Source organism: Chelonoidis abingdonii, chromosome 3 (assembly GCF_003597395.2).
Source record: "Chelonoidis abingdonii isolate Lonesome George chromosome 3, CheloAbing_2.0, whole genome shotgun sequence".
Taxonomy (NCBI): domain Eukaryota; kingdom Metazoa; phylum Chordata; order Testudines; family Testudinidae; genus Chelonoidis; species Chelonoidis abingdonii.
The window spans coordinates 16,004,616-16,021,823 of record NC_133771.1 but is presented as its reverse complement, the minus strand read 5'-3'; the positions used below and the strand labels follow the sequence as shown (position 1 = coordinate 16,021,823).

At 44.2% G+C, this 17,208-nt stretch overlaps 1 protein-coding gene across 2 annotated transcripts in view; it reads left to right on the top strand.

Annotated features, from left to right (window-relative positions):
* The window catches only part of LOC116823202 (24-hydroxycholesterol 7-alpha-hydroxylase-like), a 49,193-nt gene that overhangs the window by 12,407 nt on the left and 19,578 nt on the right, over positions 1–17,208 (top strand). Inside the window, exons 2-7 of one of the 2 annotated variants that reach the window (XM_032777615.2) lie at positions 5,106–5,241; positions 8,269–8,443; positions 10,868–11,017; positions 11,880–11,973; positions 13,172–13,270; positions 16,345–16,435. In XM_032777615.2, the coding sequence (XP_032633506.1) occupies positions 5,106–5,241; positions 8,269–8,443; positions 10,868–11,017; positions 11,880–11,973; positions 13,172–13,270; positions 16,345–16,435 (745 nt within the window). The remainder of the gene's footprint in view (positions 1–5,105; positions 5,242–8,268; positions 8,444–10,867; positions 11,018–11,879; positions 11,974–13,171; positions 13,271–16,344; positions 16,436–17,208) is intronic. The other variant, XM_032777616.2, reaches the window with a different exon arrangement.

The window sequence follows — 17,208 nt, the reverse complement described above, 5'->3', positions numbered from 1 at the left end:
TGGACAATAAAGGAGGAGCAGCAGGGGATGAGGAATGGTTTCTGCTCAGGAACAAGAAAAAATACTAGATATATCAGGATCTGAAGATGAAGGAATCTATAGAAATGAAAAACAAAAACAGGGGGGTGGGGAGAGAAGGCAATTGCCCAGGGGCCTAGCGATTTAGAAGGGTCTGTGGGCTCCCGGCTGTCACCGCTGTTGTGGCCCAGAACTGTTGTCCGCAGGCCTGAATGAGTGTCAGGAGATGTGAACAGAGGAGACATTGACTCTCTGAAAATGGCGGCAAGGATAAAGCAAATGCTGGTGACATACAAATAGCTAAAAGCATGCAGGTTGGAGAGCTATTGATTAGAATGTAGACATATGGAGCAAGATGAAAAACTTTAAACAGTAACCTTAAGGAAACTGAAAGTTATTTGTCAACTGCCTAGCATCAGGGGTTACGTTTGAAGCATCAGGGGTTACGTATGAAGTGCTGCTAGAATTGTCTGAGGATGATACCAAAAAGGGTATAGGTAAAGAGAAAGTATTGTTTTTAAAATGGCTACTTTAGTACAAGAGATGGAGAAAACTGGCCTTCTATGGCTGGATGTATAACATTTATAGGTGAGACACTTCTGAATAGGATCCAAATTGGGCGTCAGTCTTGTTGGGTCAAATCATAAGTGTCTCCCTGTCTCCCTATCCCATGATGTGCTATAATTGTCCAAGGTTTGGACATGTGGCAACGATTTGTAAGGGAACAATGAGGTGCAGTAAATGTGGAGGAAATCACTCCTATGAGAGAGGGAACAGAATCTAAATGAAGCAAAAGGTACCCACTGCAGCGAATAGAAAAAGAAAAATACTCAAGTAAGAGAAAAGATGTACAAGGGCTGCAGAACATGAGCAGAATGGGAGAGCATGCATTGCTTATAGGGATAGAGATGTTTATAACATTCATTACAGAAGTATTTAACTGCACCTTGCAGATCGAGGTGGCAGAGGTCTGAAAAGATTAAAACCATAGCAAAAGCAGCAGAAAAATGTCTGAAGATAGACAACCTCTCAATAGACCTCGTTCATGTGATTTTAAATGAAGGCAATAAAACAACTTAAATAACATGGTCTTAACAATCCTTAGCTGAGGTGCAAAAGTTTAATAATGCATGGACAGGAATTTAAGAAAGCTATCTTTGAAATGGGAAAAAAGCATGACATAATATATGTGCAAGAACCATGGCTAACAAGTAAACTTGTTTTCAGTCTATGGGGATATGATATACTGCCACAGCATTTCTCAAACAGAGGTCGCCGCTTCTGTAGGAAAAGCCCCTGGCGGGCTGGGCCGGTGTGTTTACCTGCCCTGTCTACTGGTCCGGCTGATCGCGGCTCCCACTGGCCGCGGATCACTGCTCCAGGCCAATGGGAGTTGCTGGAAGCGGCAGTCAGTAAATCCCTCAGCCCATGCCACTTCCAGCAACTCCCATTGGCCTGGAAGAAACTGAGGAAGCCAAATACCACATATTCTGCCCAATGACATTTCTGAATATATCAACAGCTTTGCCAAGTCTTTATGGAAGGATCAAAAGGGAACAGCATGGGTTGAGTGGGAACAGGCTTTTGTGTACCTAGTCTTAGAATCCAGGAATCTAAAAGGCTGTTGAATTAAGAGACTGTTCTGACAGCTTAACTAATGAGGATATTGTTGGCACTAACCTTGGTAATTTTATCTGATTCCTCATTAGGCATTTTGACAATCAGAACAGGGGCTTCGGGAAGCAGAAATGACATAGTAAGTGAAATAATGTTTCTAACCATGGAAATAATGCACGTAGGTATCTGTGTAAAAATAGCATGTAGTACAGTGCATTTCAGAATATCTGGAAATGAAACGGCTCACGAAGCAGCAAAGCAAATTAAAAAACAAGGAGGTGGATATTAAGATTTCCTTAAGCAGATAAGAATTTAAAAGCATGGTCATGAAGGAGCTTGCAAAGGAATGGCAAGAACTATGGACTAAGGAAACATAAGGACAAAGGATTTGTGATGTACGCTCAAAAGTCAGATAATAGTATACTCCACAGTCATGATAGAGAAAGTGAAGTTTTCATTTTTAGAGTGTTAGTAGGTCATTGTGTCTTAAATGATAAGTTCAACTTATTTAAAAGACAAAGATGGACCGTGTAATGTGTGCAAAACCAAAGAACCCATTGGTCATGTTGTACGGCATTGTGGGCAATATTCCTTGGAAAGTAAGTTTCTTTATGAAAAACTGACTTGGCTTGGAATCAAAGACTACTCCCTAACGGGACTAGTGAGACTGGAATAATGCAAAAAAGCCTTGGTGCATTTCCTTAAGGATACTGGACTGAGTGAAAGGACATAAACAGAAAAGGCTAAACATGAATGAAGAAAATGTCGGTCATTGCCTTGTATGATGAGGCTTCTGTGCCAAAAAAGAAACAAAGACAACAACAAAGGAATGGGCTTCAGCGAAGGGGCCTGAAGTCACTCTCTACAGGGAAAGGGGATTGGCCAGGGAGGAAATCCAAGGGGAAAGTAATCCCTGGGTCCTGCCCTTGACTAAGGAATTCAACAAAAGGGGTGAAGTAGCCACATGGGAACGGAGGATGCTCCAATGGTGAACCCAGAGATAGGAAAAGCAACAGAGAAGTGAGATAGGAAGGAGCTCAGGGAAACAGCAACGGGGTCTGGGACTGAGCAGACCTAGGTTGCTAGTCCTAGAGTCCCTGGGCTGGAATCCAGAGTAGAGAGTGAGTCCAGTGAGTGTGCCAAAGTGGCACAAGACCTGGAGATGGAAGAGAAGAGTGCTGGAAGTGGTATATGGACAGCTTGTCCAATGGGACTTTGTTACTCTGGAAGAGGGCACTTATATAGTCACCTGGCCAGAGGGCTGAATCACAAAGAAAGTGAATCTCGAGTCACTGGGAGGGTGGTAGGGGGGCTACAGAATGAGCAACTGACACAAAGGGGTGCCAAGTGGGACAAAAACCTAATTCTCAGCCCCACCCCCAAGGAAGTGCACTTGCCATGAGTGGACCTCTTCGCAGTCCTGTTCTGTGATAAGATGCTCTGGTTGGTTGGTTAGTCTTTTGACCCAGCACTTCTTACAGCGTTAACAATTTGCAGTTAAATATTTTATACAAAACACAAATTGCAGTAAAACAGAGCATCAAAGCAAAGAATCCAGCGTCAAAGTAAAATAGGAATGATAAACGCTGCAATTTAGGGTTTGTATAAATACAGTGTTATCTTCCTTGACTCTTGTGGAGTTTGTCATATTGACAGACAACAAAATTCCTAGGAATTTCCTTAGTTTGGATGTTTCATATAATTAAATAAACAAAAATATGTGCAGGTGAGGTACTTTTCTCCAAGCACCATATGTATGAAAGTAATTATTTGTATCTCCTAAGACTCAGTAAATGTGCAGGCATGTTTGTAATGACCTAACATTATACAAATAAGTTATAATAATTTTTCTAATAACATTTTTGCATCAATATTGAGGTCTCTTCCCTACACTTTCCACCCACTCTTTGTCAAAACAATGTTATGACCAACTCCAGTGGATAGTGAGGACTTCTTTAATCTTTGTCTGGTATCTCACAAGCACTGAATTCATGTTGCTACTGCTCTCTTGTGAAATCTATTTTATGTGCTTCTATAGTCTCCATTACCAAAGTCATCTGGGCACCACACATCCTTTAATGCAGTGATTCTCAAACTTTTGTACTGGTGACCCTTTTCACACAGCAAGCCTCTGAGTGCAACCCCCCTTATAAATTAAAAACACTTTTAAATATATTTAACACCATTATAAATGCTGGAGGCAAAGCGGGATTTGAGGTGGAGGCTGACAGCTTGCGACCCCCCCATGTAATAACCTCATGACCCCCTGAGGGGTCCCAACCCCCAATTTGAGAACCCCTGCTTTAATGTGTTTATCCTCACAACATCCCAGCAGAGGAGAACTATTATTCCCATTTTACAGATGGGAAACTGAGGCACACAGACTGTGTTTTAACAAGGGTTATGCAGGACATCTGCGATACAATGAGGAATTGAACTCAGTCCTCCCAACTACTAGACTAGGGCCCTAACCATGGGACAATCCTTTCTCTCTAGAATTCAGTGTGTTGGTTATAAGTCTACTTGAAAATATTTTACCTGTCTCCCTTAGGCTAATTTACCTGTCTCCCTTAAACTTAGGCTCTCAAAGACAGCTCTGCCAAACAGACCACACAATAATTACAGCCCAAATGAAGTTCAAAGTCAAAAAACTGGTGAAAAGTAATGTTTTAGATTCTAAACAGTTGGGAGAGTTTGGATTGTGAGTGTAGTGAGTTCTCTCATTGCTGGATGTTTTGGGAAAGAATTGAATTGAATAGATATGGGATATTAGAGAAGCTAAGTTCAGAGAAAAGCTACAGCAATGATTTGTGGGATGGAAAACACATCTTACAATGAAAGGCTTAAGGACATCGATCTATTTAACTTAACCTTGTCTTTGATGAGATGTAGTCTTTAAATATTTACACAAGAAAAACATATTTGGTATTAGGGGGCTCTCTAATCTAGCACAAATGCATAACAAGATCCAATGTCTGGAAAGTTTGTTATAAAAATTCAAATTGGAAATAAGATGCAGCTCTCTAACAGTGAGGGTAATAACTATGGATCAGATTACCAAGGGATGCAGTCATTTTTCTGTCATTTGGAGTCTTTAAATCAAGACTGGATGTCTTTCTAAAAGTTATATGATAGCTGAACCATAATTGTGCTCTGTGCAGGAATCACTGTGTGAAATTCTGTGGCTTGTGCCATGCAGCCGATCAGAGGAGATGATCACAAGGGTCCCTTCTCACCTTAAAATCTATGAATTCAATCTAATTTATTTACATGTCTGTATGCTCTTGAACAAGGATTTTAGATAGTGAAGCTGCATCCCTCTACCCCTGCTTTGGTTTTATTTTCTTTCTCTCCTATGCTCTCTACATTTTTATTGTACTGGTGCAATTCCTGTTGCAGGATCAGAGCTGTAGTCTCCCATAAAATGGCTTTGCAAAACTCATTAATTTTTTAACTCTTTGTTTTTGCAGTATGGGCCAATATTCACAGTGTTTGCTCTGGGAAATCGATTCACCTTTGTGACTGAGGAAGAGGGGATTGAAGCATTTTTTACATCTAAGGACACAGATTTTGAGCAGGCGGTGCAGCAAACGGTCCAGCGCACAAGTAAGGGATATCTCACTTTCAGAGGAAAGCTAATCTAGCTACCCATCAAGGTTAAAGACGTGATCTATAGCCCATAGGTCTTTGGATCAGGTCTTAAATGCATATCTTAATCCACAGTCAAAGCACAAAGTTAAGGGGCAAATGCAATACGCAGTGTCATTGCCTGGGCCAGTCCTGCTCTCTGGATAGACACCAGTCTATTGTGAGGGGGTCCAGCTGCATGGGCCACTAGACTCCCTGGATCTGGGTAGTGACAGATCACTGTTCCCAGTTCTGGGACACTCAGGGGCACTCTCAAGGTGCAGACCCCATGTCTGACATCCCTCATGGCAGTGGAACCCTGCATTCCAGCTCCTAGACCCTGGAACCTGTGCCCCAGTCCTCCTGAGCCCCCCAGCAGCAGTAGATAAGAGTCACTAGCAAGCTCATATTCCTCTGGAGCTGGCTGGATGACACTTCTTCTCAGGGGTGGTTCTAGGCATTTTGTCGCCCCAAACATGGCAGGCAGGCTGCCTTCGGCGGCTTGCCTACGGAGGGTCAGCAGGCAGGCCGCCAAAGGCAGCCTGCCTGCTGCCCTCAGGGCGACTGGCAGAGTGTCCCCAGTGGCTTGCCGCCCCAAGCAGGCACTTAGCGTGCTGGTGCCTGGAGCCACCCCTGCTTCTTGTGTTAGCTCTCCCCAGATTGAGAAATGTCACTACCAGTCCTGTCACCAGGGCCGGCTCCAGGCACCAGCTTATCAAGCAGGTGCTCGGAGTGACAACTCCGGAGAGGGGCAGCAGTTTCACATATTCGGTGGCAATTCGGCGAAGCGTCCCTCACTTCCGCTAGGAACGAAGGACCTCCCGCTGAATTGCCGCAGATCGCGATCGCGGCTTTTTTTTTTTTTTTTGTGGCTGCTTGGGACGGCCAAACCCCTGGAGCCAGCCCTGCCTGTCAGTACCCAATCCCATCCTCTCTGGTTTTGTTATACATCTGAAGCAAGCTACACATACGCCAGTTCAAAATGGTGCTCAGCGCCAGATATTCTAATCTACAATGCAAGTTACAATCATAAATGAGCCTCACAAAACTAAATGAAATTTATAAATAGATACCAACATATTCCCCAAACTGTCACACGCAGATGTAACTATTTGTTGTCCAAGGCCCCAAACATGTTTAATGACCTCAGAACATGTCATGAGTAGATTTTTGAACCAACAACCTGTATTGTTGTTTGTATTGCAGTAAAACTTAACAGCCCCAACCAGGTATCATGGCCTCTTTGTGGTAGGCACATGTAAGAGCTTCAGAGCCATAGGACAGACTTCTACCACTTGAACAAAAGGAGAAACTGTTAGCTGGTAGCAATAGTAAGCTGTTCTCCTGTAGCAGAACAGACAGTAGAGGAGAATGCAGGACACACTTTGCTGGTGTGTTATGCCAAACTTGAATCCCATTCACACATCCTTTAAGCTATGGAAAGTGGACTACGGGAGTAAATTCTCTCATTGCTGGGAGAGAAATGAGTTGATAGAAGATTAGATGTTTTGCATGTTTGCAGTGATGAGAACCAAAATAGGGTAGTTCTGATCCCCCTAAAAATGGGCTTGGATGGTGCAGCCAGCAGTTGTCCACTGCAGGCTTCATTTTCCACCTCCAAATACATATGGTGCAATCTGACTTTGCTAGCCGTAAAATCACCATGTGCCAATGGATAACAGTGACAGTCCTCCCAAGAGTTTCCCCGGTGTTTAATCACCTATCCCAGTATTGCCAATCTCAGACTTTCAAAATCATGAGTAAGGCCCCTCAAAATCATGAGATTATTTTCAAAATAATACATTTCAGGGTTGGGAGGGGTTTGCTGCCTTTTGGGCCACTCACATTTTCAAACTTTTATTCATAGCCAGGAGGGCCAGAAACTTACTTTGTTCTCAAATAAAAGCTGAAATTCTTATACAGTCATTTGACTCCAACACCTGGGGCATCAAGATATTGTGAGAGTTGGCAGCACTGTTAGACACCATGAAATGAATTCCCATATATTGGCCCTGCCTTTTCCCTCACAAATACCACACAGGGGAGAGAAGTGAAAACCATGGGAGAATGGAATCACACCCATTTACTATTACAAATATTGACAGGCACGTACATTGCTTAAAACCCCCCACAGAAATGGTACTCCATATAGGAGCCTGGGACCTGCTGTGATGACACCTGCTATTTAATACAAGGCTTGAATAAAGTGACTAGATTATCAAAATGGAGAAATGACACCTCTCACACCACACCCATTCAGGAGTCTGCTCTCCACACTCAGCCATTACTCTCACCTTAGTGAGGCTGCTGGCTAGAGCTCACGCCTACAGGCCTGGTGGTGTTAATGTCCTCAGCTGGGCCCTGGTGATGGTGGTGTCACCCCCGGACCTCCATCAGGCTTCATCTCAATGCACTGCTGTCCCCAAGGGCTGAGACTAGGGGGAATGGCTTCCCAGAGTGCACAGCGGCACCTGCTGTGGAGGAGAAAGTGCAGGGAACAGTTGCGCAATAAACACTTAGATCCCAAACCACTTACAGCTTTATAGATTAACACTAACTCCTTGAACTCCCCCCTTACAGCCTCATCCCCCAAGCCTAGCAGGTGCTCAGTGCAGGTAATGGACCAGCGATTCTATATGCTTTTGACATGAAGCTCCAAAATGTGCTTTGGAACTGCCTGGCACGTAAATCAGGGGAAGTGTCTGGCATATTTATTTACAAGACTGAAGCTTTATAAGGCAAAAGGAGGAAGTTCCCTACTGAGCAAGAGAAGTAAAACTTAGTGAGGTCTGGGTGTTAACCACTGCTGATCCCTTTACATGGTCAGAAATGCAGGCTGTGGGAATAAAATCTTCATGGGTATGAATTTCACCCATAGAGAATAAGATTACAGTAAACTGAAACCAGTATCACAAGTAATATACAAAACAGACACTTTTGACATTTAAAATTTACCTTGGCTAGTTTCCAAAACCTTTACACTTCCTCCCTTTTTTGTATTTAAAGCTTCAGTTCCTGCAGAAATCTTTTATCGGAACCATAGCAGACTCTATAGCATGATGAAAGGAAAAATGGGTACCTCTAGCCTGTACCTTTTTGCTGGGACTCTGTGTCAAGAATTACATGAGCACATGGACTGCTTGGGCACAGCAGGAACTGAGAATCTCTGTGATCTAATAAGGTATGTGACTTTTATAATTGTGCTCTACTGAACAGATGTCCATGTTCTTTGCTAAATAAATAGTAGCTGCAGCAGTGACAGTATTATAAAGTCTGCAGGTGGAGATTGGGCTGTGAGATCCCAGAAGAAACTCCTCCAGGAATGCAGAGCAAGCCATTCATTGCCTTGCTGTGCCCGGTGGCTTAGAGCTGGCTGGTGCAGCTCATAAAGTGATTGGGTCTGGAGAGGGTGGAGGCTGGGACTGGCTGCCATGGAGAAAAATCTGTTAAAAGTTTTGAAAAAAGGTAAGCACAGCCGCCTCTACTTACCAGGGTATTTGCCAAGGGGACCTCTGGTCAAGGCTTCACATGTCTAGGAAGCTTCTCAATTTATATTGGCAAGCACTGGCTCATGCACCCCTTGGCAGAACTAAACAATTCCCATAAAAATCCAGGATGATAAAAATCCTGTTCCAGTGAAGTCAATGAGAGTTCTGCCATTGATTTTAGCGGAGCCAAGATTTCATGCCAGGTACACAAGAAGTACCTGGCTGATAGTCTAATATTCTGCACAGATTTTTATACCGCACTCATGACCACAGTATCTAAGCACCTTCTTATAGTTGCATGAAGCAATGTGACTAACATCTGTTACGTGTGTTTGTTCTCTCATCCTCTCCTCAAGGGAGAAGCGTGTGCAGTGGAGTGTCTTTTTGGGAGGGAGTGGGTTTTTTTGTCTGGTTTTTTTTTCCATACAAATATACCTGTTGCCATATTAAAGAAGGCAAGGTCAAAGAACTACACCTTGCACTTGGAGCGGAAAGTGATGAGGTTTATGATGGATCTCAATTCTTGGGGAAGTTTATTCCATATTTGCTTGGGCAGAGCCGTACACTTCTCACTTGTTGATAATGCAGTGCTTTCCCCCCAGTTGTGCAGCTTATATACACTTTGGCAGACCTGTGATTATGTGGAAATGAAGCTGATCCATATTTGTAAAGTGAGGCATTCAGATGTTGTAGATCCAATGCCATTTGCCACAAGGTACGTCAGCTCTGCACAAAACTTCAAGTGGCCTGTAGAGTACAGCTGCCCTTCCCCCCACCCCAGCCTGGGGATAAATAGTAGTGTGGATGGTGAAGCACTGCTTAGACTCATGCCTGAGCCCTGTGGATATGTACCCTATTTTTAGTGGTGTACTGTCCCATTGCTGGAGCATTTCCCCAGCACCAGGGAAATGCTCTGGCATGGGGTAGGCAGCCGGGAAAGACTCTGGCAGTGGGGAAAAGCTCTGGCATCTCCCCACCTTTGCCTCCTTTTCCCCACCACAGGTAGCTGCCGGGGCCTTTCCCTGTTTCAGGGAAAGATTCTGGCAGAAAGAAGGCAGGGTGGAAAGGCATTTCCTCACTGCCTCCCCTCTGCCAGAGCCTCTCACTGATGTGTGTAGCTTACTCATTGCAGTGTGGAAATGGCTTGTTTTTCACTGAGGCTCATAACTGCACATATTCTAGCCACCCCTGCCAGAGGTGTGCAGTGCAGACATATCCTAAAACTTAACAAGCCAATTAGGTCATAACTAAGATAATCAACTGCAGAAATACATAAGGGGAATATAATAAATCTTGTGCTGTACACCTTTATTATGCACCTTTTGGTTGATTGGTGATAAAATGGGGGCTGAAAGAACTGAAATACACACTGGTTGAAAAATCTTTATATTGCTGACCTGGAGCTGAAATGCATTCAGCCAGCAGATGGCGCTAGAGAGACAGCAGGAGAAATGTTGCTTATGCTGTTTAGAAAGACAAACAAAATGAAACCATCCCTGTCTCTAATCGTCATTAAACAGTAGCTGGAGCTCAGGGGAAGATGTGTTAGGAAATCATAGATCTAATGACCCTCAGTGAAATCCACTGGGGATGTGTGCAGGGGGAAGGAACAGACATGAGCAGGCTGGGAGGGAGGCGGAGAGAGGGGGAAAGCATCCCCTAGCCCAGCAGGACTCAGGATGGGAATGTAATGCACCCAGGCATGGAGTTACTTTTCTAAGTCCCTGCTGTGGGTATCACAGAGGAGAAGGGGTTCTGATGCAGCCACTGACTGGGGAAGTCCTAGCAAGGAAGCTCATTTGGAATCAGACTGATGGATAATGGGGATGGGGAGAGGGTACTCCAATGCACAGGCCATCCTGCGGCTACTCGGGAGAGTAAGTGCTCACTAACTGGTAAAATTTGATCACAAGCTGAGGGCTAGTGCAAGGGTTATCGATCACATAGGTCTCACTTAAACTCTGTGTTGAGGGCTTAAGTCCTGCTGGCCCCTCCACACAGGGGAGAATTTCATCCCAGCATGGGTTAAGGTTCCACAGTTAGGCCCAAAGAGTTACTTTTCTGTTGGTAATAAAACATGGCTGACAAGATGTCTGTTGTTACTTCTGTTGTTACAGATCTGTCATGTATCCAGCAACCGTAAATATCTTATTTGGAAAAGGCGTCTGTCCAACAAACAAGGGTGACATCAAGGAGTTTGAAGAGCATTTTCAGAAGTATGATGAGGGTTTTGAATATGGGTCCCAGATGCCTGAGTATTTTATGAGGTAACGGAGAGGGTGAGGGAATGGGGCAAGTCTTGCAAACCTATTAGAAGTGTCTTATCCTGGTAACCTAGCAGCATTTCCCTGGAAAACAGTTTTCTACCTTTGACTCCATTTCAGTCAAATGCAGTGTTAGTTGGGCTTTAAATTTTGTCCATTAAAAATTAGACTCCTGATTCTCCTCTAACATATACTGGTGTAAAACAGGGATAACTCCACTGAAGTCAATGGAATTACATCACTGCATGAGGAGAATCAGGCCTTACACGCTGGTTTTGTAAAAGACATCCTATCCTGTCATTTTATTCTCTTGGGCCAGCACTTCAGTATTCAGTGCCCAACCTGAGACATCTTGGGCCTTATTTTTAGTTGTAAGCACCCGCAGACCTCATTGCCTTCAGATGGGAGCTGTAAGTGCTCAGCAGCTCCAAAAATCAGACCTTGTTTTCTCAGATTGGACGCCCAAAGACTGAGGCACCCAAAGTTAATGGTCACTTTTGGAAAAATTTGGCCTAAGTAACCTGTCCAAGATCACACAGGAAACTGGTAGTAGAGCTGGCAGGAAAATCCAGGAATGCTGAGTGTCAGGTCCCTGTTCTGGCCATCAGACCATGTGTTTAGCTATTATGGGTTTCAGAATTGCTGAGTATCCACTGCTGGTGTTGACTCCACTTGACTCAACAGTACTGAAAATCAGCTTGGTACATCTCTCCATCAATGGAATAGTACTGAGGTGTTCTGAGAAGGCTTGGAGAAAAAGTGAGGAGTCCTCCTCCGTCAAAGTGATATTGCACTGTGCTGCCTGAATTGTTTTCCCAAATGCATTTCAAATCATTCCTATTTTATTGTTGTTTTTTCTTCACAGAAACTGGTCTAAGTCCAAAAAATGGCTTCTAAAAGTGTTTGAAAAAGTGGTATCAGACGCTGAGAGAGCTAACCTGTCAGACAGTGATTCCAAGGTAGATCTGTCAGAGGATTTTAAATAAAGTGCTGGATCAGCGTTGCTGCAGTTATATTTTGTATGCAGGGATAAAGGACATAAGGCATTTCAGAGCAGGAAGAGACCATTAGGCCTGCCAAGCCCATCTTAAAGATACACTTTAAGAATGTGATAGTGACTTCAAAGGCAGCAGGTTCAGGCTCATCATTTTTAACCTCACCAATCAGCTTAGTTTATTTTACTAGACTCTTGACTTGCCTATATGGCGATTTAACATGTTGTAAATATCCACCACACCAGCCTGCTGTGCACAAACTGTCCATGTGGACCCTGCGATTGCACACTAAAAGTTTTGTAGTGCACTTGCAGTCGATCAAAACACACTATGGAATTTTTAGTGCGAAGTAGCAGGGTCCACACAGTCAGTTAGTGCATGGCAAATGCAGCTCTGTAGAGTCACATCCCAGCTTACTGCACACTAAATTGTTGTTTAGACAAGTCCGTAGATGTCACATGCTGCTCTTGAGAGTTCTGAGCTGAGTTTGGCCATCAAATTTACCTCCCCACTTTCAGAGGTCACCAGCTGAAGGAGTCAAAAGAAGGGGGCTCTGGGTTGTGAACCATGTACAATCTTTTACAAGGTATTTTGTAAGTGCTGCACAGTAATTGGCCTTTTGTTTTTGAGAAAACAGTAACAATTTCAAGATGTGGATCTCCATTAACAGTAACAAATACTCATGTGCCAGTGGACATCTGGGCATCTCAGGTTATCATTGACATATACCAGTGGTTGCTAGCTTTCATGTCTCATAATATATCAGACCAAGAATTGTGAATTTAAGCTTGACTCCCTTGCATGTCCACCATCTGCTGTGTAGGATCTTGGCCTCTAAGCCAGGCAGAAGACTTGTGGATATATACATTGTCTCAGCATGAAATTAACCCCATACATGTATCAGCACAAGACCTCTGCACCATATAAGTCACGTAGAGTCCTCACGAGACCCTGGAGTGGTGCAGAGACCTCATGTTGGCCTGCTGCACTGGAATGAATTTCACTTCTTTGGAAAGCTCTTGTCTATCTAATTTGGCATTGAAGATTGTTAACTAGCTTCATTTTTAATTGCTAAACTAGTGGAAGGGTGTACCCAATTTTTAGAAAACTAAACCCTAAGACCCAACATGTGTGTGTATATTTATGCTTTTACTTATAACAGACACTGCTGCAGCATCTCCTGGATGACTTGCATGGAAAACATTTAGCTCCCAATTACGCTCTCTTATTGCTCTGGGCCTCCCAAGCGAATGCTATTCCTGTAAGTATGATGGCTGCGGGAACACTTTCATTCTCTTTGATTGGACCAGATCACTCCATATCTGATTTTTTTTTTTTCAGTATTTGTCCTCAAAGAAAACCTGCCCAACACCTTGTTGGGGCGAGGGCTCAATACCAGTCCTGGCAGCACTGTCTGGTGGCAGTGCTCTGGGTTATGTTGCCCAGTGGCGAGCGTCAATAGCCGGGGGTAGGGGAACCGAGGCCACCCCTGCTCCACCAGGTTCCAACCCAGGGCCCAATGAAACAATAATTCAAAATGTGCAGCCTAGGGGGTAGAGTGCCCCTGTGCATCCTCCCTAGGCCACTTCCTACCCTGGCTTCTGTTTCTCTGTTGCCATCACTGGGAGCCTCTGAGTCCTTCCTGGAGCCCTCTCTGTCCGTGGTTCAGTGGGTCTTCCTCTTGCAATTGCATCTCTGTGACGTTATTGATATAATCTGGGACCATATAGAACATTGTTTCAACTAAGGCCCTGTAGTGTCACCAAATCTGGTATAAAGGAGGTCAAATAAGGTGTCTAAGACAAGGTGATGGTTTGCTGGTTATGATTATGCTATCTGTATGCATATATCATTTTTGTATTTAAAGTTATAAGTATTGGCTCTATACTGTCTGTATTTCAAAATTATGCTGTGCTTCTGGGTGACACCTCAGACAAGTTGGTGTCAGCTCTGTCTAGCCTGCTTGATGGCCCATTTAAGGACCATCAGCTATACCAGGGGTCTCAAACTCAAATGACCATGAGGGCCACATGAGGACTAGTACATTGGCCCGAGGGCCTCATTATGGACACCTCCCCCCTGCCGCCTTCAGCCCTGCCTCCACCCCCACGCCACCCCTTCCATGGGGCCCCACCCCTGCCCCGTCTCTTCCCTGAGGTCTGAGGTGTCTCTATATACCAAATCCTGAATCTTATTTAGCACTGTTTAATGTACAGTGACTGGGTTATGTTTATACCTTTTGGCCTATATATTCCATCTAAATTAATACAACAGCTCCCAGAAAGGATTGGTGCTTGGGAGGAAAATCCATCACTGTACCTTTAAGGATCCTGGGCCAGGAGTTTTGCACTGAGGGTGAGCCAAGATTCCTCTCTCATCCAACCCTGGGGGCATGAGCTGGAAGAGAGGGACTAGTGTATATACTGCCTATTCCCTCCAGGGCAAATGCCAGGGATATCAGCAGAGAAACACTGGCCTGCTGAGTACCTTGAAGGCTAATTAAGGAGAAGGGGGGCAGCAGAGGGAGCAGCTGGCAAAGGCCTTACTACAGACTAGCCCACAACTCAGCTGCAGGGAGGAGAGCTGTGTACAAGACAATTTAATTAACAGGACCCAACTCCAGAGAAGAAAGCTGTTTAAGGGGACAGAGTGAGAGGGTAAATTAATGCAGCCACACTCCAAGGAGGAGAGCTTAGGGAAAGACTGAAAAGGAATAATCTTGGCCTAGTCTGTCCTACAGTTAGATTGATATAAAGCGTCATACGTTGACCTAACTCTGTAAGCATCTACACTACAATGCAGCATCCACCGATGTTACTCGTCCACTACACTGACTTAATACCTCCACCTCCCTGAGAGGCGTAGTGCACAAGTCAATATAGTTAGGTCAATGCAGTGTCAGCATAGACACCGCGTTGTTTACATCAACTGTTGCTGCCTTTCAGAAGCCAGCCCACAATTCCCCACACTGACAGTTAAACCGGTGCAAGCGCTTGTGATGAGGACGCACACGCATAGCATGGGACATGCAAAAGGGTTTTAATTACTGTATGTTGATATAACTTAGGTCGACTTAATTTTGTAGTGTAGACATGCCCCTGGAGAAGGAACTGGGAAGGGTTCCACAAACAGGCTGGTTATAGATGCAGGAAAGAGGAGTCTCATGAAGGAAAGAAACAGAGATCACTAGCTGGACTAAGCCTGAGATGATGAATGTTCCCAGGTGTATTTGTGCCTATGGTTACACTAGAGGGCTTAAAATGGAGCAGCTACACCGATGCAACTGCACCTCTGTAAGCTCCCTAGTGTAGCTGCTCTAAGCTGTTGGGAAAGAGCTCACCTGTTAGCTTAATTAATCCATCCAGAAAAAGTGGCAGTAGCTATGTCCGTAGGAGAAACTCTGCTGCCAACATAGCGCTGTCCACACCAGTGCTTAGGTCGGAGTAACTTACGTCACTCAGAGGGGTGGCTTAGTCACACCCCTGATCGACGTAAGTCATACCACCATTAGTGGCTGTGCAGTCATACCCTGACTGAGCTCCTACTTAGGCTGATGGCTCTTGTTAATAATAAATGTGACCCTTGAAAAGGGTGTGCTCTTTGTTTAAAAATATTTGTATGCGCTTGTTTATAAGCTGGGTGAAGGGAAGTGTAGTGCCACTTCTAACTGAAAGGGGGTACCCCGCAGTGACTCCACGTCATCACACACGCACAAAAGGAATTAGATAATTGCGCACAAACATTCATTTTGTACAAGGAAAGCTTTTTAAGCTCCTGTTTTTTGAATGCCCAACAGTTTTTCCCTTCCCTGCATTTAAAACTTGAATTGCAACTCATTGGTTTGCAAATGCATTTCAGCATTATAATCTCGCTAATCACCTGACTCTCTCTTGCACTGGCTTTCCACTGACTTCAGTAGCCACTTCCGACTGACGAAGGTGTAAGTGGGATGAGACTCAGGCTCATTGCCAAAGGCCCTAGGATAATCTCTCAGATCACTTAGCAGTTTTTGAAACTCCTTCACATACTCTCCATGTCCATCATGAATCAACAGAAGTCACACATTGTTTTACAGCGTCATCCTCATCTGCTTTCCATGAGGGAGGGGCCCACTCCAAATACCCCTTAAAACTTAGGGTGGTTTGGATCTGGACTTGAGCTTTGTGACTTAGAATCACAGATGTGGGGCTGGATGAGACCTCGAGAGGTTGAGTCCCATCCCCATAAGTATAGCAAGATCACCCCAGGCAGGTCTCTAGCCTGTTCTTATGAGTAATACAAGTTTTAATGCAGCTCTATATATCTGAGGTAACTTCTTTCAGTCTCTTTCTTTAGGTGGCATTTTGGACCCTGGCATTTATACTATCCCACCCTTCTGTTTACAAGAACATCATGGCGGACATCGGTTCTGTTTTTGGCAAAGCAGGTAATAAACCAGAAATAAGTCACTGTCATATTCTAGAACATACATTTAAAAAATAACAATTTGTTCTGAATTTGTACAGTGCCAAGCCCAGTGGGGTCCGGCTCCATAACTGGGGTTACTAGGCATAACTGCAATACAGGTTATAACTAATATAGGGCCAAGCCCTGAGATCTTTACTCAGGAGTTGCTCATTTCTTACTCAAGCAAAGCTAACTTTTGATGTCAATGCAAGAAATAAATACAAATTAAGTCAGAACTCAGGAAGGATCTAAGGATTTGGCTCTTCAGGCTCAGGCCTAGCATTTGGGTCAAATCTTCTAAGGGTTTTCTTGTCAAAGGAGCAAGGCTTGATTCTGACTTCAAAGCTCTTTCAAACTGTTATACTCCATTGATTTCAGTGGAGTTAGTTCTGGAAATAACGTTTGAAGCATTATTAGGGCCAGTGCCACAGAAATGGAGAGAATTCAGGACCTCCTTGCTCCAAGCCCCAGGTTTAATATATAATCATAGGTCTCTTAGAAAGCACCACTCACTCCTTCTCCTCCAGTCCATGGAAGGGTGGACAGATCTCTCTGTAATGGCTGTGCTCGTTCCTGAAGGCAAATTCCTTGTGTCCCTATTGTATTTGGGCTGAGATTGCTCTGATCTTGCTTCCATTGACTCACTCAGGACTAGAAAGCAGGACTTTCTTAGCCCTGATCTGCACTACGAGTTTAGGTCGAATTTAGCAGTGTTAGATCGATTTAACCCTGCACCCGTCCACACAACAAAGG